The sequence below is a fragment of the Lontra canadensis genome, unplaced genomic scaffold (genome assembly GCF_010015895.1).
Source record: "Lontra canadensis isolate GAN:19392208 unplaced genomic scaffold, GSC_riverotter_1.0 scaffold8, whole genome shotgun sequence".
Taxonomy (NCBI): domain Eukaryota; kingdom Metazoa; phylum Chordata; class Mammalia; order Carnivora; family Mustelidae; genus Lontra; species Lontra canadensis.
Window position 1 is genome coordinate 26,851,310 of NW_022631002.1, and position 24,301 is coordinate 26,875,610.

Below are 24,301 nucleotides of genomic sequence, written 5' to 3' on the forward strand. Positions count from 1 at the left end.
AATAAAAAACAAAACAAAACAAAACAAAAAGAACCCCACCTCACTGAGTCCCTATTAAGACATTTTTCTCAGATAGTATGGCCAATGAATAAATTAAGACGATATTTCTTTACATTAGGATCAATTGTAAATCAGCTCAGACTGTCTTCCTCCAATCTATGAGTATGCCAAGGAAACCCGTTGAGTTGCAGGATATTTTGACTACAAAGGACCCTAGAGCACAAGGTATAAAGAAGTGTTAACTAGCCTGCCTCAGACTCCAGGTGCCTGAATATGTTATGTGGAGGTCATAAACAAAAATACTGAAAAGAAGCCATCTTACAAAGAAGGTACTTCTCCACTAGTTTTATCGCTGGCTGAACATAAAGTGATCAATTCCTAAATGTTTATTCAGTAGTCCATTATTTTTGTTTTGGCTTTATATAAACCTAAGCACCAAAAACTAGATGACAAAAGGGTAGGTTATTAAATGGAAATACTAAATGAAAATAATGTCCAGTCCTTTTTATTAAAGGGATCGACACCACATTTCAAAATCTTCTGTGCATTGCACCATTCTTAACTACAATAGCTAGTTGTACATCAGATACACACTATATAAAAAAATCCAGACACCCAAAAGTGTAAAGACAGATGGAGATTACTACCTGAAGTGGATTAAGGTCTCTGTGTATTTGAGAGATACCCGAATTTCAGGTGAGGGCCTGAATTCCCAAACAGTATTCTATGCCAAATCCAACAAAGCATAGTTCCTTAGAATTCCCAGTAATGAGAATCTTCAATAGAAAAGCTTCAACTTTGTTTTTTCTATTTCCATTTCTCTACAGATTCTACCAACCAGTCCATTAAGGAACTTCTCAGCAAAGTACATGTACAGGAGAAAGATTTTTCCTAAAAAAGTAGGACACTTTATCCAACTTAAGGTATCCAGATTCCAAAGACTCTCTGACCTTCAAGCAAACTGGTTTAAAAGATTTCTAAATAGGTAAAAAGGGGGGGCGGGCTAGTTCCAATTTCCTTAGGCCCACACTTGAAACACACTAAGGAGAGACATTTTTGAAGGTGTGGCATCAGTACTCCTTTTTTCCTACCTGTTATCGTTACTAAATAAGATTATAGAACAGAAAAGGGAAGCCAATGAAATTCTGTGGTTTAAGCAGAATTACAATTATAATCACCAGGTAAAATTATCATGTTCAAGTGAACAACTATAAAGCTCTCATGTATCCTGACTATATGCAGGGCTTTATCCAGAAATCAAAATCTGACAGATCCCTGGTGAGCTCTGTTCTACCTTCTTCCAGGTTTCGTGGCGCTGCTGGGAAGATAAAGTAGTATCACTGGTGGGTAAGTGCTTTTAAGAGTTAAGAATGAGAGGCCACGTGAGGTAGGGCAATTACTCTGTCCTACCCCCCAGCCTTCTGAGACATAGATGGATCCTGCTTCCCTTCCCCGCCATCACCAACCTTCTCCTGGCTCCTTTCTCCTCGCTGAGACCTTGTTCCCTTGCACCACACCACACAATTCCCCTCCCATACATTCAGTTTTACTGCCACAATTCTTACCTCTAGAGCATGGCTCTGGAAAATTCTGTCTGGAGCTATTTCCTGAACAGTGCTTCTTATCCTATCTCTAAATGTTTCAGGGGCATTTCCACGGAGATGTCTTGCCAGAACATCAAAAACTGACATGAAATCTCAACTCTCAATCCAGTTAATCTTCCTAACTTCTGTGCCTCGACCAATAGCACCAACCCTTCTCCTCCTTATAAACTTCAAGTTATTTCTGAACATCCTTCTTAAGCCCATCAGGCACCAAGTGTGGCAGATGTTTTATTCCAAGCATATCTCACACATCTTTTCCCCTGTGTTTTCTCACCAACCAACCTAGTTCTGATGTCATCACCATGGCTGGATTATTACAACTGTCCCTGAACAACACCTCAGCAGGTATCCCTTCTACTGGCCAAGCCAACTTCCACATGTTTCCACAGCTCCCTCCCTTTCTTCTTGACATTTACCTGCTCCAAAACTTTCGACAGCATGTACTGCCTACACTGCACTGCTTGGCAGTCACTCCTTCCACATCTGATACCCTCCCTGACAGATTTTATTTCTTAGCACATAACTTCTGTTCTCACCTCCCTGACTTTGGTCAGGCTATTACGCTTGTATCTTCTTTCACTTCATGCAAGCTAAGCCCATGTAATCTTTCAAAGTCCCATTCAAATCCTGTCTGTTCTAGGTGGTCTTCCCCAACTACCCCGGAATTCCCTCATCATTACCCATTCCTCTCCTCCTCTGAAGTCCCATGTCGAGAACCTCGTATCATTCCCACTCAACTCTGCCCGTGATTTTACACTCTCTTAGACAGTTTGATCCTATTATAGCAATGTTAGTTAATCTTGACTCTCCAGGTAGAAGACAATGAACTTAGAATAAACATAAATTAATAATTATCACCAGTGCCTACCACAGTGTTGTCCTTACTGGCCACTCAACAAACCCATTTCACTGATTTTTATCAGTGTTCACTAGACCCGACCCAGGAAGACACAGACAACGACTTGAAGGGAGCTAAATATTACTTCTGTGTGTTGTTTGTTCTTTCAAATCTCTTTATCTCCCTGAGATCACTGCAGCCTTAGGTAGTAAGACAGATGCTGAGGTGGTTCTTGGCCAGTGTGCAAAAGCATCAAACTCTTCTCTGTGACTAAGCATCATTACTAACAGTATTCAATTCCCAAAGTCGGCTTCCTTCTCAGTTGCATCCAGTGCCAAGGAAGTTCAGGGAAGATGAGATGGTCCTGGCCCAAAGTCAGTGGTGTGGCATTCACAGCTGATCTGTCCTGACAAATCAGCTGCGAATGAAAAAGCAATCTGCTAATTTTATCAATGACATTTCACCTTGAGTATTGTTTTAAGTGAGGGCAGCTAGATTTAGGCAGTCAATAAAAAAAAAATCAGCTGATTTCTGCATGTCATTATTTAGCAGTAAAACAAACTGAAGTTCCTTCTCTGTTGCTCATGTGCAAACTTGCCTGCCCCAGGGTTGAAAAAAGGGAAAAGAAAACAGGGAAAAGAAAGCTCCCTCTGCACTGAGGAGCTGATGTGCTTCTGCTTCCCCAGAGCAGCGTTCTGCCTCTGGTATGCCTATAAACCGAAAAGGGTGGGAGCAGGGTTTAGAAATAGGCCAAAACTTAAAAGCACCAGGGTGAAAGTAATTTCAGAAATAAGATTTTCATTTTAAACACTTTCTCGGGAAGCAGCTCCCCAGTATATGCAGTTACTAATGGGAATAGGATAAAATGGGAGGAGAAAGCATCTCTCCTCAAATATGCCTCCAGGGCAATTCACAGCAGTCCCAGATTTCAGAAAACTCAGAATGAGAGCTCTGTCCATCTGTGTCTGTCTGTCTGTCTGTCTGTCTCTCTCACACAAACACACACACATACAATCACAGTACCTACCAGGCCTCGTATTTAGATAGAGAACAGTGATTTGGCAAGAACTTATAGACTATATGAAGTTCTACCTCAATTTTTTAAAAAATGAAATAATAAAGTACATGAAGACTCAGAGTCACAGCCATGAAATTTCAGGGGGTAATTCATTTCTCCTGTAGCACAGATAAGAAAATAAGGGACAGAGAAACTCAGATTCAGGCCAAGGTTACACAGTGACCTGGTCTAGGTCCTGGGTTCAGGTTCTAGGTTTCAAGCTACAAAACACTTTGCACACCACTATGGGACACTGTGCTAAGCAAAGCTGCTCAAGTATGTATTTGAGCCTCAGATTCCATGGAATCTTAAGTTATCACATGGGGATAATGGTGGAACAAAAGAAGGGCTTCTAGCTTACTAGTTCTTATTACCAATACACTTTACACAACAGATGTATTTCTTACCAGGTTGATTGTAAATAGAATTCTGTTAAACAAATTCTATTTTAAATTCAGTAGGGAAGCTGTTATTTGAAGGAATACTAAAGCTAAATATCACCCCAAGATTTCTTTTACAAATGCAGATATTCAGAGTTTGGATTTGCTTACTGAAGCAAGGTTCATCATATTATTACTATTATTTTAGAAAAGAGACACTAATTTCATGCAATTTTTTTCTGCACACGTTTTTCTGTTATTAATTGGAAAACACTAATAAGATGGGAAAGTGGTTAAAAAAAAAAGATTCCTCAATAGAAAAAAAAAGGATTACTGAAATTATTCAATCCTCACCAATTTAAACAGGAAAAAACTGTATTTATTCTGTCACCTGGTCAGATTTTCAAATTCACTGCCATACAAAAGAGAGTTCTTGAAATTTTTCTATGAAGGAAAATTATAGGCAGGATTCTATTTTCTCATTAATCCTTATTATAAAGTTAAATTTGGCATTCCTCAGAGCAAGAAATAAATTTTGGCATTAAGACCTAATAAAATTATACTCAAAGATGCAAGCCTTAAGAAAATTATAAAAGAAAATACTAGAATAAAAATTGCATGAGAATAGCAACAAAATGAATGTGAAACAGAAAACATGGCGATGCCCCACAGGATGCCGGCCATGCAAGAGGGGCCAGGAGAGATGAGAGGAGGCCTTGCCTTCCACTCCCTACCGCTTCGGGTCAGGACAGACAACCAAGGCAAGCAAGACAGGTGGCCCTGTCTACACCCCAGGAACTTATGTTGTCTTATAAGACACACGGTCAGGTTTTCATCTCTGTACTTCTCACCTCTACAATAGGAACACAAGGATTTGCAATTCTAAAACAATTTTATGAAAATTAGCCCGATTTTAAAATCTGCTTTTCCCACACCACTCTTCTCTCCACCAGCCTTCCAGCAGGGACACAGGTAGAGATCATTTAAAAAAAACAATGGTCCAGTTTTATTAATGTGCTTCTTACCACTAAGTCCTCCAGCAAACTACCCTGGTAACTAAAACATTTCCAGTTCTACTGCTTTGCCATCTCACATCCTTAAGTTGATACTGGGGCATTCCAAGTAGCCAAACCCCCTCAGGTAAACTTAAAACCACTGAAAATCTATTAAAGATGGCAACCCTATTATACCCACTTAGGGGGCTTAACAAAGCATCATGCACAGGGTTAAGTACTCAACATATGTTTACTGAATAACCTATAAATTGTTGAGAGCTATTATTCAGGAGCTCTAGAAATGTCTACACACGTGCAGACTGTCAACAACCTTCTGATTATGGTGCTTCTTGGCAAATTTACACCTAGAAGTAATCAGACGTGTTCCTGTGAAGCTGGCTACCTATACAGTATTCGAACTTCATCTAATTAAGTTCTATTTAAGCCTTACTAATGAAATGAGGATGATGAAATATGAGTAAAATGCCTCCTTAAGGCTACTCACCTATGATTTCTAAAAGGAAGAGGTAATGAACTCTACAGGAAAGCATACTGATATTGGAGTGAGAAGTGGGTTCTGGGTAGTGCTACACAAGTCACTCATTTCACGTCTCAGTTTCCCCATCTGTAAAATGGGGAACTGCCCCCAGACCTACCTGAAGTAAGAACACTATGTGTATCTTCAGCTGCCTGTACAATGGAATTACTCTTTAAAACAAAGAGAAGCCATTTCAAATGATTTCTAAGACACAGGCTTTGCACATTTTAATACATTTTTCAAATATGCAGACTGATTTAGACATTTCCAAGGAAATAGTTATTCTGCCTCTCTGCTTTCTCTCATGGCATCTGTTGTTACTAGCAGCGAAGGAAAAGTAAAATAAATCTAATGTCATTAACAGTAGACCCAAGATCCCCAGCACTCACTCAATGCAGGAGGAGGACATACAGAGAAGCAAATGAAAAGGTAAACAAAATGAGGATGAGAGAAGCTGAAAAGAAAGGCAGAGAAAATCAGGTTAATGAATAAAAACAACAAGTCCATCTTTCATCTCTCCTGGCTCCTACTGATGGCAGACGGTGTATTTAATCTGCTGAGAGACCAGATTTAAGGCCTCCCTTTGGCATAGTCCATCCATGAATTATTAACATTTGCAGAAGCAACAGCACATCCGCTCACAGCGATCAGAGAGGATAATGATGATTAACCAAGATGGGATTATTAATCCCTTCACTTCCCTTTCCTGTCTCCCTTTCTCCTTTATTCCCCTCTGGGCTCTGACTGCTTTTTAGGCAGTGTATTTTGAGCTACAGCCTCAGTATGGGAGTCAATACCTCCACAGTGAAGAGTAATCAATGACCAATTATAAGTCATAAGTTTTTAATATATACAAGTTTTCCAGATATATGTTATTGACGACTGTGTCCCTGATGAAGCAAAGATACCAACGAGGATGGTTATAAATTCTTTATGGACTCAAATGCTCAAAAGATAAACACACTGCTTTGCAGGCTCAAAGCTCAGGGTTGGTACACAGGTGGGTGAAGTTTACAAGTTGGCAGAGATGGTTAGAAAAGCACAATTTACCTATACTAAACTTCTGTCATCAATACAGATGATCTCAAACTGGAGGGCTGGTTAAACAGATTCTGGGCCTCGCCTCCAGAGATTTGGATTAAGCAGATCTGGGGTGAGGCCTGAGAATCTGCATTTCTAGTAAGTTTTTTGGTGATGCTGATGCTGCTAGTCTGGGCTCCACACTTCAGAACCACCACCAAAGAGCTTCTTTCTGTTTGTCAAAGGCATTCGGGGCATGAGAGGAATGGAGAAGGAAATTAAAACCAACCTGAGGCAGAAAACTAATACAAAAACAGAGATGAGATTTGCAGCTCCTTTCTCTTCCTATCTCCCAGGGAAAAACCTAGATGCCTGAAGGGCTCTGCAATATGTCTGCTGCTCCAAAATAAACCCCGTTCCATAACACTCCTCCTCCCCCACCAAAAAATGAGCTAGTAGGATGAATAGTTAACAAATGGCAAACTGGGAGCTAGATTAATTTATAACTTAATTCCTAAAACATGAGAAACAAAATCAAATATTCCCCTTTCTTTGGTCATTTTCTTCCCCATCACTCCCTCTTCTTAGGATTTGGCCTTAATGTATAATAATCTTCAAAAAGAATGAATAAGTCATAACATTCTCACCCAAAACCTTAGTTTGGCATGTACAGAAAATTCCTACACACCCTCAATATCAAGCTGAGTCAGGCACCAAAAAAATGAAAGCAGAATATTACAAGAAGCTATTAGGAAAGGGCCCAAGATAAGGAAAGGGCACCCATTAGAAGAGCAAAACATAAGCAGGTTAAGTAGATGGATAAAACTAAATACCACTTCTTTGGGGTTTGCAAAAGCAACTGAAAACACAAGTAATGAGAGCACATAAGGAAGAGGCAGCCACTAAGGCCAGGCTCGCCCAGAACCCATCTTTCCACCTGGCCCAGCTCAACCACACACCTAACCTGGGTTCACCCCACACTGCAAGACAGTTGCGGTGTTGCACGCTGTCAGGCTGCAGGAACCATTCTAAAAGCCATGATTTCACAGCTAAGAGATGCTCAGAAAAAAGGAGGTACATTCAACCAACAGCAATGGCTGGCCCTGATAGGACAACTAGTTTAAAAGGGTGGGAGAAAGGAAAGAGGGAGGGATGCAAAGGACAGAAGGAAAGCGAGAAGGAGAACAAAAGGAAGACAGGAAAAAAGATAAAAAGAACAGACAAAAGGAATGGAAGGGAGGACAGCCTAAAGGAAGGAAGGAAACTGGGAGGGAGAGAGAAGAACTGGCAAAAACAAAAACAAACAGAAAACCTCCAGCCCTAATCTGCTCTAAACCCTGATAGTCTAGTCCCCCTAAAGTTCCAAATATGACATATGCTCTGGTTTGCCACTTTGCATTTGCTTGCCATCAATGACCTACTCAGACAGCACAGACCAGGCTGATTGGCTCTACCCAGAGCACCAAGTCTCTAGAGACCGAGCCCCTTCACATAAAAGGACATCTAGAAACTATACAGGGGCAGCAACCAACATCGCTAACATTTTTGCTCCAAAGTGTACCTAGGATGGGAAAAGTGAGGTTTGCCACCATTCGGTCTATGGTATTACTCTTCTAAGTAGCATTTTCTTCCCTACAACTGATTAGTTAACCGGCAAAGCTTTCAAATGGGAGGGAATAAATGGAAAATGTCACTTCAAAGAAACAGGTAAGAGGTCTAAGAGGAAAGACAGGATCAAACATCACGAGATGACCAGTTGGGAAAGAACTAGTTTGGTGTCTTTGCAAACAACAACAACAACAACAATAATAATAATAATCTGGAATTTACCCAACCAGTCACCCCTGATGCCTTCCTCACCAAGGCATGATAATAAGGATATAGGGCAAGGAATTAAGAAGTATCCGAGTTCAAGTTCCACTTTTTAATAGTAAGTAATCTCTCCATCTTGGTTTCAGTATGGTCCCCTTCTAAATAAAGATGATGCCAACACCCATTCAACCCACTCCACCTCGAGGAGTAAGACAGCGATGGGCAAACCTGCTGCATGTATCACATAAATGGAAGAAGGATTATGGTGCGCCACTCAATGTTCACATATTTCTGGCCTGTTACTTTCCCCTATATCTTCCAAATTAGGACAAAGTCATAGATAACCATTCTTTCAAATGGCTGGAGGGGAGTAGTGAAAGGACATAATAATTATTCATAAAACCAGCATGTCTCAGATCCCTTTTCATATATTAGGAAACTTTTCCATTACAGAATAAAGGAAAAGACTACATATCGTTTTATAATAATTAACCAACTCTGAACTACAAGGGTCATTTTAATAGCTGATCTCTAAGACATGCTTCATGGACTAGTTCCTCATCTCCCTGTTAAATCAATTTTCCTTGTCATTTCAAACAGATGTTCCATAGCCTCAAGTACCTAGTCCAAACAATTTAACACTTCCACAATGGTGGCTGTTCTGACAACTTCGAGAGGCAATATGGCAGTCAAGACAGCGTACTTGGGGGCCACTTCCCAAGTTCTCTGAATTGAGCATGTCTTACTTTGTCATTAGGGGGGAAAGTGATTTTCTCTCCCAAAGCCCTTCAGTTCCCACTCACACTCTCAAAATTCCAAATTTAATGTTTCCTTGTCATCTAACTCCCTCAGCCCTCACCCTCTCTTCCAGTCAAGAGCGTCCAAGTTGTAAAAGAAGAGGGGAAAAGTCATTTGCAGACAGTGATTACTTCTCCTCCAACCACTCTGAGCCCAGCTCTCTCTGTAAGCAGAACACTTTGCCAGCCCCCAATTCTAACCATGCTAGGAGAGCGGCACCAGGCACATGCTGAGGGCCACTGACGTGGAAATGCCTAACTGCTACTCTGGAACACCACCACGCCTTTTTAGTTCCCTGCTTGGTCTTCTCTCCAAGACTCTGTTACGTTAGTCTGCATTTCTTTACAAGCGCCAGTCAGTCCAAACAGCACCAAACTGCATGACTCGCGGTCACCTCCCTTTCACATTGTCTCCTAGAAGTGAATGAGTAATTTTGCTGCAGAGAAATTCTTTCCTCTATTCTGGAGAACACACAAAGTCGAGGGCCTTGTCTGTGTCTATAAAAACCAAACACACATAATACTCTTAGACAGCCAAATCATATTATAAGATGCAAGATTTCAACATCCCGGCACACTGCCAGAGCTTAATGGCCAGTCAGACGCTAAGTAAGGAAATGGGTCTGCATTAAACCTACAAATAAGTCAACAATCAATAGTTCAGTATTACAGTAAAAAACCTGATGTGTCCTTTAAATTGCTTCTAGCATCATTCTTCTAACTCAGGCTCAGCTTCAGAAGCAAAACAAAACAAAGATGATCAAACAAGAAGCTGAACACAACCTATTTTCACAAGCACAAAGACTTGGCATTTTGAAACTAAAAGCTGCTCCAAGATTTCACAGAAACCCTTTACAGTATACCTGTAGGGCAGCAAACCTGCGAAATAATAGGCTGAGCTTTAGACAGTAAGTTAAACTGACAGCTCAGCAAACACAAAACTATGGCAAAGAAGCAATGCTAGCACCTGGAGATAAAGGGATAAAGGACGTTTGGCCTTCCTGCAAAACTCATTTCCTCCACCCTTCCCCAAACCAGCCTGGCTTCCTATAAAGCATGTTCCAGCTCCTCCTCACCGTCAACATTATTTTGCTACTAAGTAAATATGTAAATAAGAGCACTGCCCACCGCATCCACTCACTGTGGGACTTCTACTCTGATTTCTTCTGAATAAGCAATCAATGAACAATATTTCTATTAAAACACTTCCACTACTTTCCTCTTTCAATGATATCTTGAAAATTCACTTCTTTACTAAACAGTCTTGATGCACAATGGAATTTAAAACCCCGGGGACTAAGGGCAGAGTACTGAACTCAAACCAAAAGAAGGGAGTTCAAATCTGGCATATCCAGCCTCTGTAGGCCTTAGGTTTCCCATCAGTGAAATACGGTTAACAACAGTATTCACTTCAGATGGTTACTGGAAATCCAGAAGTGTTTTAGTTCAGTGTCTTGACACAGTAAATGTTCAGTAAACCTTAGCTCTGCCTCCTCTTTTGATTTCGCTGGGGGAAAACAGAAGACAGGAATTCAAACTGTAGTGCCTCAATTCACTGCACCAGCAGGGACACTTAAACTAAACACAAGAAAGGAAGGGAGGTAGGGAAGGAAAGAGGAAAAGAGAGAGGGAAGGGGAGAAGGAAGAAAACACAACTATTTAAACTAGTATATTCAAAGTGTGGTTGAAGGAGTACCAGACCCCAAATAGCTGGTGACCAGTCTGCAGCAGGTAAGTACAAAAATGGAGAATAAGCATTTAGAAACTTTTAGAGTAAGCTGACAGAGTAAGTCTGTCTACTGAATTTAATTTGAAAAACTAAGGCTTGTATTTTGCATGACTTTTATTTTTTTTCCTAGTTAATCTACTTTTACTGCATTTTCCTGGAAGTATATCTCTCAGCCTGAGATGAACTGGGGGAAAAAACCCAAAACTTGTTTGGAAGGCACTGATTCAGTAAGGACCTTCTCTATGAAGAACACCCATCCCCATACTCATTCAACATAAAGACCTCTGGGGCAGTCTGGGATCTCATCACAGAACCAAGTGCTACTGTGAACGCCCATAAATCTTCAATCTTTAAGGATCCACAAGGCAAGGCACGTGGGTGGCTCAGTCAGTTAAGCTTCTGACTCTTTTTTTTTTTTTTTTAAGATTATTTATTTGACAGGGAGAGAGACAACACAATCAAAGGGAACGGCAGGCAGAGGGAGAGGGAGAAGCAGGCTCCCCGCTAAGCAGGGAGCCCCGCGTAGAGGTTATGATCCCAGGACCCTGGGATCATGATCTGAGCTGAAGGCAAAAGTTTAACCAACTGAGCCACCCAGGCACCCCAAGCTTCCAACTCTTGATCTCAGCTCAAGTCTGGATCCTAGGGTCCTGAGTTCAAGCCCCATGTTGTGTTCCACACTGGGCATGGAGCCTACTTTAAAAAGAAAAAAAAAATCCACCAGGTCCTGTGCTATCCTTCTGAGACAGATGTGTACTGTGGATAAGAAGGAACCTAGTAAGAGAGAATGTACTCCCAGATAGTATCACACAAGAGTATGTGGTACCCTGAACAAATCAAGCATATTTTAACATTCCATGGCCATTTCTACCTATCCTGAAGATAGTGACAGCATCTTAAAATAGACAATTTTGGCACGCCTGGGTGGCTCAGTGGGTTAAGCCTCTGCCTTCGGCTCAGGTCAAGATCTCAGAGTCCTGGGATTGAGCCCCGCATCGGGCTCTCTGCTCAGCGGGGAGCCTGCTTCCCCCTCTCTCTCTGCCTGCCGCTCTGCCTGCTTGTGATCTCTCTCTCTGTGTCAAATAAATAAATAAAATCTTTAAAATAAATAGACAACTTTTTCTTTTTGAAAGAAAACGGAGTAGAGAAAACTCTTTCTCATATCCTACTGCTCATGCCATTCAAAGAAATAAAGCAAATCAGGTAGTGATGATAAAAATCAGCCAGTAAATCCATACTCGCACTTATATTCTGCTGACCTAATACTCCCCTTTTATAAATGAAAAGAATGGCCCTGTCAGTCCTGGTTGTAAATATATGTTCTAAAAGACAAGGCATATAAGTTTCATATAAGTTCTCAGAAGCTGTGTCCGCCCAGTCCTGCTCAGCAGACCCACTGCAGTGCTTCGAGAGCAGTGGCTCTCTGAAAGGCAGGGGCAGGATTCAGCTGTGGCATCTCAGCCTCGCAGCTACTCCGCGGTGAGAATGGAGGCCTCATCCTTCTGTCCTCCAAGATAATTGAAGTGGTGCACGCACCGCTGCTGATCGCTAGCATTGGGAACCCAGGGCTGTCAGAATTGAGGGCCTGAGCCTCAGCCTGGCTGCCAGCAACCTGAGCTGGAGGGACTCAGTCAACCTCTCCATATCTGAAGTGCACAACGGAAGCCAGGCATCTGGGAAACGGGGGAAAAGCCTAAAAAGAAAGCAATATATATACACTGAGCTCTGCAGCAAAAGAAATCCTAACACAGGTCTCGTCCGTAGAGGATACTGCCCATCCTTTCTCTCAGCTTCTGTTCCTGGTCCCCAACAAACAAATAAAAAGCAAAAGCAGGAGTCTCCCCTTGTCTGAGCCTCTTCTCACTTCCTTCACAGAATGTGGTTTCTTAGTGGAGACAGTGGGAACCTGGTTCCCAAAGTTTTGCATCCGAGGGGCCACACTGTGCCACCCCAACAATGCATGGAGCCACATGAGGCTACAGGCCTGGAAAGCTTCAAGAGCGAACATTCCGAAACGGAAGTAAGAGATCACAGGGTGCTGCAGCAAGCGGATCTAAGCAGTGCACAGGGTGAAGAGCCGCCATTTGAGAACGACAGCCTGGTCCGCAGTAATGCGTTCGATATTTGACAAGGTTTTAAGCCCCATTTAAATTACATCCGCTCCCGTATCAAACAGCTCAACAGATAAAAAGACATGCCCATTTCTGGTTCCTGAAGCAAGCAACTTAAAGACACCAGACTGCAGATGACACTATGTGCCCCCCACCTCCAGAGTGCTGGGGCTTCGACAGATATCGACAGGTTAAGAGACAGCTCATGAAGGAGGGAGGGCACGACTCAACCTGGTTCAAAGGCACCAGGGCCTGGCCCGTATGTGAAGTGCTCTAGTAAATTGTCAGATAAATATTTTAGCCAATGGCTTCTTCCAAAACGCTCTTACGGAACCGTTCCAACTTCTTTCTTCTTTAGCTGGTAATTGATATTCCTTTGCTCACTACAGGATATAAGAAACCTCTGAGAAGACAAAAAAGCCTGTCATTTCCTGCTTGCTCAGAATGCATTCAGCATCCATTTACTTGCTTGTTCTGAAAGCCCCGCATTCAGGAGTAAGTGTGAATGGATAAGTAAAAAGGCTGAAATCTTATATCCTTGGCTCACATAAATGCAGTTTTTCACATTTTCCACAGACGATGCCTTTAACACCCATTTTTATTTCCAAGTCACCATTTTTAATTCCATTCACAGGATACTTTAATGTAATTGCATACTTTCCACCACACCACAAAGCCTACCTTTTCCCTTATCACAGACAGGCAGAAAAATTAAATCATTTCAGTATTTACCCCAGCAATCAGTATCAGACTACCTAATTACAAACACAAAACAGGACGGCACATTAACCTGCCTCTGGGAAGACACCATTTTTTCTTTTTTATGTGTTTACTGGTTTTCACCAGCTCTGAGCTGGGTCAGGGTTTAATGACAAGGAACGGCAAATAGATTCGCTAAAGAAGCAGGGGTGATGTGGACACTGCGGTGCTCATACAAGAGACAAAGCCTGGTACCATGAAGGCCCTGAAAGAGAAGACAGGCCACAGTGAGACGTACGTCGTTTTCATCTGCCGTTCGGCCGCTACGACTGAATGCTGGCCTAAAACCCATGTCACATTTGTTCCAGGGAAGTGTTTCTAACTAGCAGGCTTAGGATCCAGTGAGAATTGGGTTCATTATCTAGTGAACCCAAGAGCATTAACTACAGGTTGTTTAATTTAAGTCCAGGATAAGCTATGAAAGGGCAAGATTCAAATATCCATTAAAGTCTTCTAAAAACTCCAAAGAAAGGTTACCATGAACTTCCCACTGACTCTCTTAGGAGCAAGAAGAATATAAGCAAAGAAGTCAATAAACACAAATGCTTAACTAAAAACCTTCACACTGTTAGATGCTCTTATATTTTTATACATGAAAACATTTAAAGAGCAACATTTTATTCCTTCAGAGTCCCATCAATTCAAAATTTCTAATCATCCCATTTGGGCTAGATCACCACTGCAGAAAAGCCTGCTCAGGCATATTAAGAATAGAAACAACACAGGAGCTAGGTATGTTTTGCCTACTTAAAACACTTCTCAGGACTGTTATACAAACGCAAACAGATGTTAACTCTAACCAAATGAACCTCATCTCTGCCTCAGATTTACGAAAGCAGCTCTGGTAAGACCCCTCCCTGGTATCCATGCTTAGAAGTTTCTAGAAACAAATGAAAATTACTATTTAAAAATAATCCCAGAGTTCAGGTACTGTTCATCCATTCAGAATGCACTTTCCTGCAACAAATCTGAGCAAGGGAAAGCTTACTGCACTTCTCCCTCAATATTAATATATTGCCAGTAAAATTCCTGACGAGCTGCTATTAGCACACTAATCATTCTAGGCAAGGCTGACCCTCTTTCCAACAAACCGCCACAGGATTTCTGGAACCAATTCCTCACTAACAACTTGCCAGTACTACAAACACACAATTAACAATCAACACAACCACTTTTCTGCTTAGCTGTTATATATAGCTGCGTTTAAGCAGCAGTCTCTTAATTCTGAAGATATAAAATTAAAAGATAATCCACGAACATAACAATTTAGGTGATAAGGGGTTTCACAAGCGGTGATTCATTTTCATACTTACACCAAAGCTATTTAGTTCTTTCTGATTACTTAAAAGATAAGCTAAGAGTGGTCTGAGCATACTCTACATTTCCAAGGCTAAGGACAGAAAAAGGAAGTAAATAATGAATATTTTATTATGGATATAGTGTGGTAAGCAAAACAAGTTTCTAACAAAGTGAATTATTACTGCATCATTATCTTATATGTGATAAACCAGTTTCCCTGACTCCAATTTTTAATAGTTATTTTATTTTATTTATTATTATTTTTTTAAGATTTTATTTATTTATGTGAGAGAGAGCATGAGAGAGAAGAAGGTCAGAGGGAGAAGCAGACTCCCCATGGAGCCGGGAGCCTGATGCGGGACTCGATCCCAGGAATCCGGGATCATGACCCGAGCCGAAGGCAGTCGCCTAGCCAACTGAGCCACCCAGGCACCCTTTTATACTTATTTTATTTACTATTTAAGATATCTTTTGCTCTCTACTGCAGGACAGGACAGATTTCCATGTGGAAATTTACAGATTATGAAGACCTTCAGTATAGGATCTTTCTTTCCTTCCTTTTTTTTTTTTTTTTTTTTTGGGTAGAAGGGGCTGAAGAAATAAGAACCACTTATCTAAGATTTGAATGGGCTGCCAAGTTAATTCTAACAACATAAGCTAAACTTGTTTACTTCGTGGGGAAACATTTGGAAAGTTTTGTTTTTTCCTAAGCAGTAAAACCGACACACTGTATTTGGAGGCATTTGGAGGCTGCGGGGAGAGAGATCTCAGAAGACCATGAAAGAGGCGGTGTGTAAGGAAAACCTCACAGGGTTAGATTGAAATGAGGGGTCAGACATTTCAGAGGCGCTACTCCAGGCTAAGGAAGGTGATAACCAAAGTCCTAACATATAAAAGAAAAAGAGGCAAACCTGCTGGCTGAAGTGTACATATGCGTGTGTGCGCGCGCGCGCACACACACACACACACACACATACACACACAAAGATAGCTTCTCCTTCTGCAGGAAAAGTATCCCAATTTAGTCCCACCTATACATACTCCAACCACGAGGTATTTAATACTTCAGAAAAGTGATTTCTATTTTAAAAATGTCTCTACAGAAATCTCTTAAACACATTACAGACTGTTAGCTGTTTAGAAACAGTAACTGCCATTTAGCTGAATCAGATATGGGTCCTCCCACAGCCGGGAAAGAGGAATGTTAAGAGTGAGATCAGATACTTGGTTGAGGTCTGCAAGCCACTAGAACAACTAGCAGTAGACGCCTTAGCTCGATACTCCATACAGCTGTGAAAGAGTGAGATCTGATGATGTCTCATTAATTACAGTTAATTTAGTCTTAAGATTTCTGGCACTGTAAGCACTGTAACTATAGCGGGTTGACATGTGTCCCCCACCCAAAAAGATATGTTGAAGTCCTAACTCCTAGTACCTATGCATATGACCTTATTTAGAAATACGATCTTTGCAAATGTGACTAGGTTAAGGATCTCAAGATGAGATCATTCCGGATTTAGGGTGGGTCCTACACCCAACACTAGAGTCTTTCTAAGAGAAAGGAGAGGGAGACTAAATACACAGGAGAAAAATCTTGTGGAGACGGAGGCAGAGATTGGAGTTAAAGAATAGCTGGTGCCGCCAGAAGTTAGAAGAGGAAAGATGATACCCGACAGCCTTTGGAGAGAGCAAGGTACTGCCAACACCTTGATTTTGAAGTTCTATACTCCAGAACTGTAAGAGGATTAATTTCTAATGTTTTAGGCCACTGAGTTTGTGGAAACTTGTTGTGGCATCCCTTGGAATCTAATACAGGAAGTTTAGCAATATTATTATTATACTTTGGTTCATTGTCATTCGGAAGTAATAGAGCCTAATGCAGAGAAAACTGCAGCTCCTATTTTTATGGCCAACTCAGGCAATTTCTGCATGGCCTTCTTGAAATATACATGTAATCTAGTGAAAAAGCCCACAATATAGTTGAACTGTGTAAATCTGCCCTTTATTACTACGTGATACACATCATCTCTGGTTCATTAGGTCTGTTTAGATCATAGTAAAGATGTGCAATCTGCCCTTGGTACTTTTTTTCCAAAGACATTAAGTGAGCAGGTGGACCTCTGTGAGAAGACTTGTGCTTGCAAGCACCACAAAGGCACTTGAAGCTGTACAGTCATTTCCGTGCCATGCCCTCTTAAGTCACTCTTCACCTCTTTTACACAAATGTACAGGCCTTCTTCATGACCATTTCCAAAAAATAAAATCAATAAACATTTTTAAAAACTCTCCTAGCATCAGCCACACATATATTTAAAGAAGTCTTTTTTAATTATGTTACCTTCGCTGGCTGCAGCAATCTTTCAAAAATGCATTCTCAATGCATGCCAACATCATCGATTATGACAAACAACAAAACAGTTAACAGTGGAAAGCCTGTATTAATTTCAAGCTTTCCATCAGAAACAGAAGGGAATATAATCAACGTGAATGTCTGGCAGACAGAAAAGGATCACACATGTACCTACACATGTATCTATACATGCGGAAATGCCTTAAGCTTCTAAGTAACGCAAACAATGGATGGTACAAAGTCTTGGATAGTATCTGTCAAAGAATGCTTCAGCATTTCCTTCTATGAGTTTATAAATTGACATCATAAACTCACTCTGATTGATACTTGGCACATGGGATTAGGAAGCATTCTCATCTCCAAAACACTGGTTGGAAAAATTTATACACAAAAATCCATTAGATTTATGGTATGTGAATCCTGTATCTCAATAAAGCTGTTAAAATAAATGAGGAAAAAAAGTCCATGAAAAAATATATATGGCTGTTCTAAAAACAAACAACTGAAAATGACTAAGTTAACTCTTCTTGGATAATCAACACATGATAGAAACTAAAAGGAAGACTGTTCCATGCTCAGGCCGAAAGCTGACTTGGCTCTTACATCTGACTACTAAATAAGAAATCAGGCAAGGATATGTTGATGTGTATGGGGGGGCCTAAGCAAAGGTTAGATAAGCTCCACAATACAATTTAAAACTTCCAATTCCTGGGGCGCCTGGGTGGCTTAGTCATGAAGTGTCTGCCTTTGGCTCAGGTCATGATCCCAGAGTCCTGGGACTGAGCCCCACATCAGGCTCCTGCTCTGCAGGAAGCCTGCTTCTCCTTCTCCCACTCCCCCTGCTTGTGTCCCCCCTTTCGTGCTCTCCACTCTCAAATAAATAAAATCATTAAAAAAAAAAAACCCAAAACAAAAAAACTTCCAATTCCTATCAATAGCTAGAACCACCTCAGATTAAGCCAAAGCCTCAGCCCTTTAAAACTTAAGTTTTCTCCTTTAAGCCTTTGTAGCCAAGAAGATGAAATCAAGAGAACAATTATTTTGAAACTAGTAAGTTCTTTTTTTTTTTTTTTTTTTTCCTTTGAGAGAGCACATGCACAACCCCGGGGAGAAAGGGCAGAGGGAGAGAATCTTCTTTTTTTTCTTTGTTTCCTTAAAGATAGCTAGCTAGCTAGCTATCGATCTATTTTAGAGACCGTGAGAGAGAGGGAGCGTGAGCTGGGGGAAGAACAGAGGCAGAGGGACAAGCAGACTTTGCACTGAGCCTGGGGACAACATGGGGCTTGATCGCAGGACCCTGAGATCATCACCTGAGCTGAAAACAAAAGTCCGACTTGAAACCAAAACTGACTAAGCCCACCCAAACACCCTGAGAGAGAGAATCTTAAGTAGGCTCCAAGCCCAGCATGGAGCCCAACCAGGGGCTTAATCTCACAACCCTGGGATCATGACCTGAGCCAAAATTAAGTCAGACGCTTAACCCACCAAGCCACCCAGGTACCCCAAAACTAGTAAGTCTTAAATCTTTACTTAAGGACTAGACGACCAATTCCCGATTAATCAAAAGTTACCTTGGACTGACTATTTTGCATTTTTGAAGCTACTCTGGAAAAGCTCAAGAGGTAAAATTTTGAAATGAATGCATCCTTCCTCTCAGTGTTCAAAGATTTTCCAGTGGTGCAGGACCAAAACTCATAGCCATGTTCGTTCCAAATTAAGAAACTCTCTTTGATGTGACCAAGCATCCACTGCTGGGAAACTATCTAATGGGGGTGCTGAAGAAGAGTGTTCATGTACTCAACAGAAGGTTAGAAGAGAAGATCGTCATGATTTGATACATTTATAATCCTGTCATTAATATCTCAAAGTAGAAAACTGGAATACCATGTCAGAGGGACTTCACAAAGTGTATCACTAAATGTGCTGAGTATTCCAAATATGTATGACAAATATGCCAAAGAACATTTAAAAGCAGTTGGTTTTAAAAATAAACAACTTTTTTGGGGGTGCTGGGGTGGCTCAGTCAGTTCTGCCTCCAACTCTCGGTTTCAGCTCAGATCATGATCTTATGGGTTGTGGGATGGAGCCTGGCTGGGGGCTCTGGGGCTTGGCGGGGAGTCCCCTTGAGATCTCCCCCCATCCCTCCGCTCACACTCGCATGTTCAGGATGCTCTCTCCCTCAAATAAATACATGAAATCTTTTTTAAAAAAAATAAAAATAACTTCTTTGGTATTTTAAACATTAAAAACACAAGCCTTTCAGCTAGTGCCATTTCTTCCACACTATTAGGGATATTCCCCAAAATGTATGATTATTCAAATTTATTTTCTAGCTCTATTCCTTTTGCCCACCTCATCCTTATTAAAAGTATTAGTTTATAGCAGTAAATAGAAGGTACAAAAAGGGACAGCTCAAAATAAGCAAAACAAACACAAAAAAATTTTAAGATTATACGGAACTGAACAGGCATCCACAAGATGACAAGCTAATATGATTTAGTACACATAATTTTAAAAAACTAGAGACTATGGGAACATACTGATAACAGGAAAATTAGTATCTATAGTTAACTCTCAACAGAAACATAGGGTTTTTGGTTACTGAATTGGAATAGAGTAGAACTGTGGCCACTAGGGGCGCCTGGGTGGCTCAGAGGGTTAAGCCTCTGCCTTCGGCTCAGGTCGTGATCTCAGGGTCCTGGGATCCAGCCCCTGGACGGGTTCTCTGCTCAGCAGGGAGCCTGCTTCCCCCGCCCCCACCCCACTCTCTCTGCCTGCCTCTCTGCCTACCTGTGATCTCTCTCTCTCTGTCACATAAATAAATAAATAGAAATCTTAAAAAAAAAAAAAAACTATGGATACTAGGTAGATAAAAATAGTTCTTGGAGAGGACAGTGGGATAGAGAGTTAATTCAAACTGAGCCCGTATAATAACATAATTAGTACCCATAACTAATAACACAATTAGTACAATGATTTGCCTTTGTAGAACCTACTTCTTTCATCTCAAAGGTAAATCAATGATTAAAATGGTAGCTCACAGTCCCTTCACTCTAACATGAACGCAGCATCCCAATTCCTCAAAACTAAATGAATCTCGAGTTTTTTCCTTAACAATGTATGTGTGTGTGCCCGCACACATACACAAAGCAGTTTCTGATTAGATTAAAATAGCAATCAATTATGCCAGTGGCATGTTAGGTTAAATGAGACTGGAGTGCTCTATTAGACCATTTCCTGGTGCCATTAATGCAGCCAAACACTTCCTAGAAATCGATGAGTAGGTTTCAGTAAATAGTACTCTAAGTTTTCCCCAGCTCTTTGCCAACCAATACAAGCAAGATGTAGAAAAGAAATGTGGAAGATAAAGAGTAAAATTATTTGAGATCCAGCAAAGAAAGCAAGAGAAACTTATAACTAATGTCTCTGTTCCTGGATTAAGCCCAAGGAAGGAAGAAAAATCTGTTCTCATAATTATAATAATCTAAAAAGTGCAGGTTGGAATTGCTTTCCTAAATTCAGCCTCTCAGAGCACTCTTAAAGTAACCTATGTTCCCCATTATACTTCCAAAGCAGAGTCTCCCATTCTGTTAATATCTCAGAAAGAGAATTAACAAAGAAATCTAGAATTCCTAAATGAGCTGGTCAACAAATGAGCTGGTCAAGCAGGCCTTCAGCCTGGTTTGCATATCCAGGGTTCCACCTACACCAGTCCTGCAATCCCTTACCTGAATGTCTGTGTCCTTCACAGGCTCAAGAGGCTCAAAGGTGGTGGCTGCACTCAGACTCTCCAGTCGCTGGGAGATGTGGGATATGTCAAGTCCCCGAGACCCAAGGAGAACTGACCTATATTAGGATATGGGGCAAGGAGAAAAAAGCAGGATTAAGATATCGAATATGCTTCATAAAATACTAGAGACTATTTTTTATTCAAAACTTCTTATGTACTGCTCACCTTTATATGGTTTTTTTATACCTTTCCATAAAGATCTATCATATAGCCAAAGAGACACAATATTGCATCTGGTAATAAGAGAGAGTTCTGGTCATGCCTGAATTAGAATAAAATTTGCCTAGAATAAAATGACAGTATACTAACAAAATGATAGGCTAGACAACTCCACATATTTCACAGTAAAGAAAATCAGGAGGTAAATGCTATTTTCAACCCCCATTTTACAGATGAGGGAACTAAAGGTGCAGAGAGGTTAAGTGACTTCTCCAAAGTCAAAGAGCCAGAAAATGGCAGAGCCAGGTCATCAGGCCCCAGAACACAAACTCTTAAGCACTGTCCTATATTCACAGCCTCTATAAAGACAAATATGTGGGGACGCCTGGGTGGCTCAGTTGGTTAAGCGGCTGCCTTCGGCTCAGGTCATGATCCCAGAGTCCTGGGATCATGACCTGAGTCCCCGAGTCCCACATCGGGCTCCTTGCTCAGCAGGGAGCCTGCTTCTCGCTCTGCCTCTGCCTGCCACTCTATCTGCCTGTGCTCACTCTCACGCTCTCTCTCTCTCTGACAAAAAAATAAATAAAATCTTAAAAAAAAAAAAAGACAAATATGTGAACCACAACATCTGAGAAGCTTCAAGAGTAACCCAGTCCTAATTTTATTCATCAGTTGAAGAAACTAAAAGTCTGGGACCACTGATGATTTGCAAAGGGCAGCTGAACCAGAATCCAAGGCTAGTTCTCCATGGCTTCTCTTTAAAAGCCAAACATCATATCTAGTACACCTTCAAGTTCCCGCTCTGCTGCCCAGTCCAATAGTACAGGAACCTGTCACCGAATAAATACTTTGAAGAGAGACGGGAAAAATACAACTAGCTTTACTTCTACTTACTTAGGGGAATGAAACAATAGAAGAGTTTTTTTAAAAAATCAGTCTCACTAATATCTCGAACACTCTCTGGAAGAAAGAAATTTAGGGGAATTAGATGCTTAGACTATTGTTTTTAGATGATGATTTAGTATCCCCAAACCTCACTGACAAAGTTTACGTTCCTTCTGAGGAACTCAGAAGCTACACCACTGGGCAGCACAAGTAACCCAAAACCTATGGCTATGACACCTAAGACTTCTACTTCTGCACTAACAGACTTTTTAGAGAAGAAGAAAGGACTTTGTGTTTAGTTCTATTCTACAAGGTACTACAGAAATAGATGATGTGCACCCAGAGGGCTACCTGCTGTAGATTTTTGTCTCTTCCAAAGTAGACAAGCCAACTAGAATGCCATCCCTGAGGCTTCTCTTCCAGGCTACCCTGTCAGATAAATAATCTTGCCTCTCTCTTCTAACAATCCTTAAAGCTAACCTTCTAATTCAGTAGTTCCCAGCCCTGGTTGCACATTAAAATCACCTAGTCAACTTTGCTCCCAGTGATTCTGAGTAGTGCTGAGTGAAGCCTGGAGCATGGGTATCAGTGTAATGCCCTCCCTCCTTTTTTAATAATAGCTTTACTGAGAAATAATTCACATACCATACAATTTACCCATTTAAAGTGTACAACTCAGTATGTTTTAGTATATTCACAGAGTTGTACAACTTTCACCTTTTAGAACATTTTTTTACAACATTTAGAACATTTTACAACCTTTAGCACATTTTCATCAACCCCCAAACCAATCCCCTACCCACCAGCAGTCATTTCCCATGTCCGTTCCCAAACTACCCCCAACCTCTGAAAACTATTAATCCATTTTGTTTCTATAGATTTGCCTATTCTGGACATTTCATATAAACAGAATCATACAACATGTGCTGTTTTGTGACTATCCTCTTTCACTTAGCATAATGCTTGTCAAGATTCATCCATGCTCTAGTATGTATCAGTACTTCATTTCCTTTTATAATTGAACAGTATTCCATTATATGGATATGTCACATTTTATATTTATGAATGTATCCATTCATCAGCTGATAAGACATTTGGGTTGTTTCCACTTTTGGGGCTATTATGAAAAGTGCTGTCATGATAATTCATGTAGCATTTTTGTGTGAATACTGTTTTCATTTTTCTTGGATATATACCTAAAAGTAGAATTGCTAGATCATATAGTAACTCTGTTTAACCTTCTGAAGAACTGCCAGATGGTTTTCCAAAGCAGCTACACCATTTTATATTCTCATTAGCAATGTACAAGGACTCCAATTGTTTTCTACACCCTTGCCAATACTTGTTATTACCTTTTTGATCATAGTCATTTTAGTGGGCCCTCCTTATTAAACCCTTATAGAAAAACAATTCTAAATACAAAATTAAATAGTAAACCTCCTTGTCCCCATTACCCAGCTTCAACAATTAACATGTCATAGTCAACCCTGTTTCACCTATATCCCTACCTCTTTTCCTCTTTCCACCACCCAGATTATTTTGAAGTAGATTCCAGAGAATCTCCCAATTATTTAATAATTTAAATTTTGTGGGTTTTTTTTCTGAATGGGATATAAATAAGATCTCTACTTGTGAATGATATGCCTTCTAAATCTTTTTTAATCTATAGGATGCTCCTTCATCTCATTTTTTTTTCCCTGACAATTTATCAGGGACTCTGGATTATTTGTCCTGTAGAGCAGTACTACTTAAACTTGAACTGTACATGTGAATCACCTGAGAAGCATATTAAAATGCAGATTCTGATTCAGTAGGTCTGGGATGGGACCTGAGATTCTCCATTTCTAAAAAGCTCACAGTTGATGCTTCTCCTATTGATCCATGACCTACACTAAAAGTAGGAAGGATACAGTTTCCCACATAACAGGTTTTATTGACTGCAACCTCGAGATGTCATTTGACATGTTCCTCCAGCCTCTGTATTTCCTATCAATTGAAAGTAAGCTCTAAAGGTTTGATCAGATTCAGGTGTCATTATATTTGGTTAGATTACTTGAGACTAAAGATTACTTGAGACAAGAAGTCTGTAATGTCTGGTTATTTCTTTTGAAATGTTAGCAGATACTGATGATCACTGCTTAGAGTCACTAATTCCTTAGAGGTTGCAAAATGGTGGTG

The 24,301-nt window shown here is 40.6% G+C and overlaps 1 protein-coding gene across 2 annotated transcripts in view; it reads right to left on the reverse strand.

Moving 5' to 3' along the window:
• The window catches only part of NUP93 (nucleoporin 93), a 108,364-nt gene that overhangs the window by 55,648 nt on the left and 28,415 nt on the right, over nucleotides 1–24,301 (reverse strand). For both annotated transcript variants that reach the window (XM_032854427.1, XM_032854428.1), the window contains exon 3: nucleotides 21,018–21,135. In XM_032854427.1, the coding sequence (XP_032710318.1) occupies nucleotides 21,018–21,135 (118 nt within the window). The remainder of the gene's footprint in view (nucleotides 1–21,017; nucleotides 21,136–24,301) is intronic.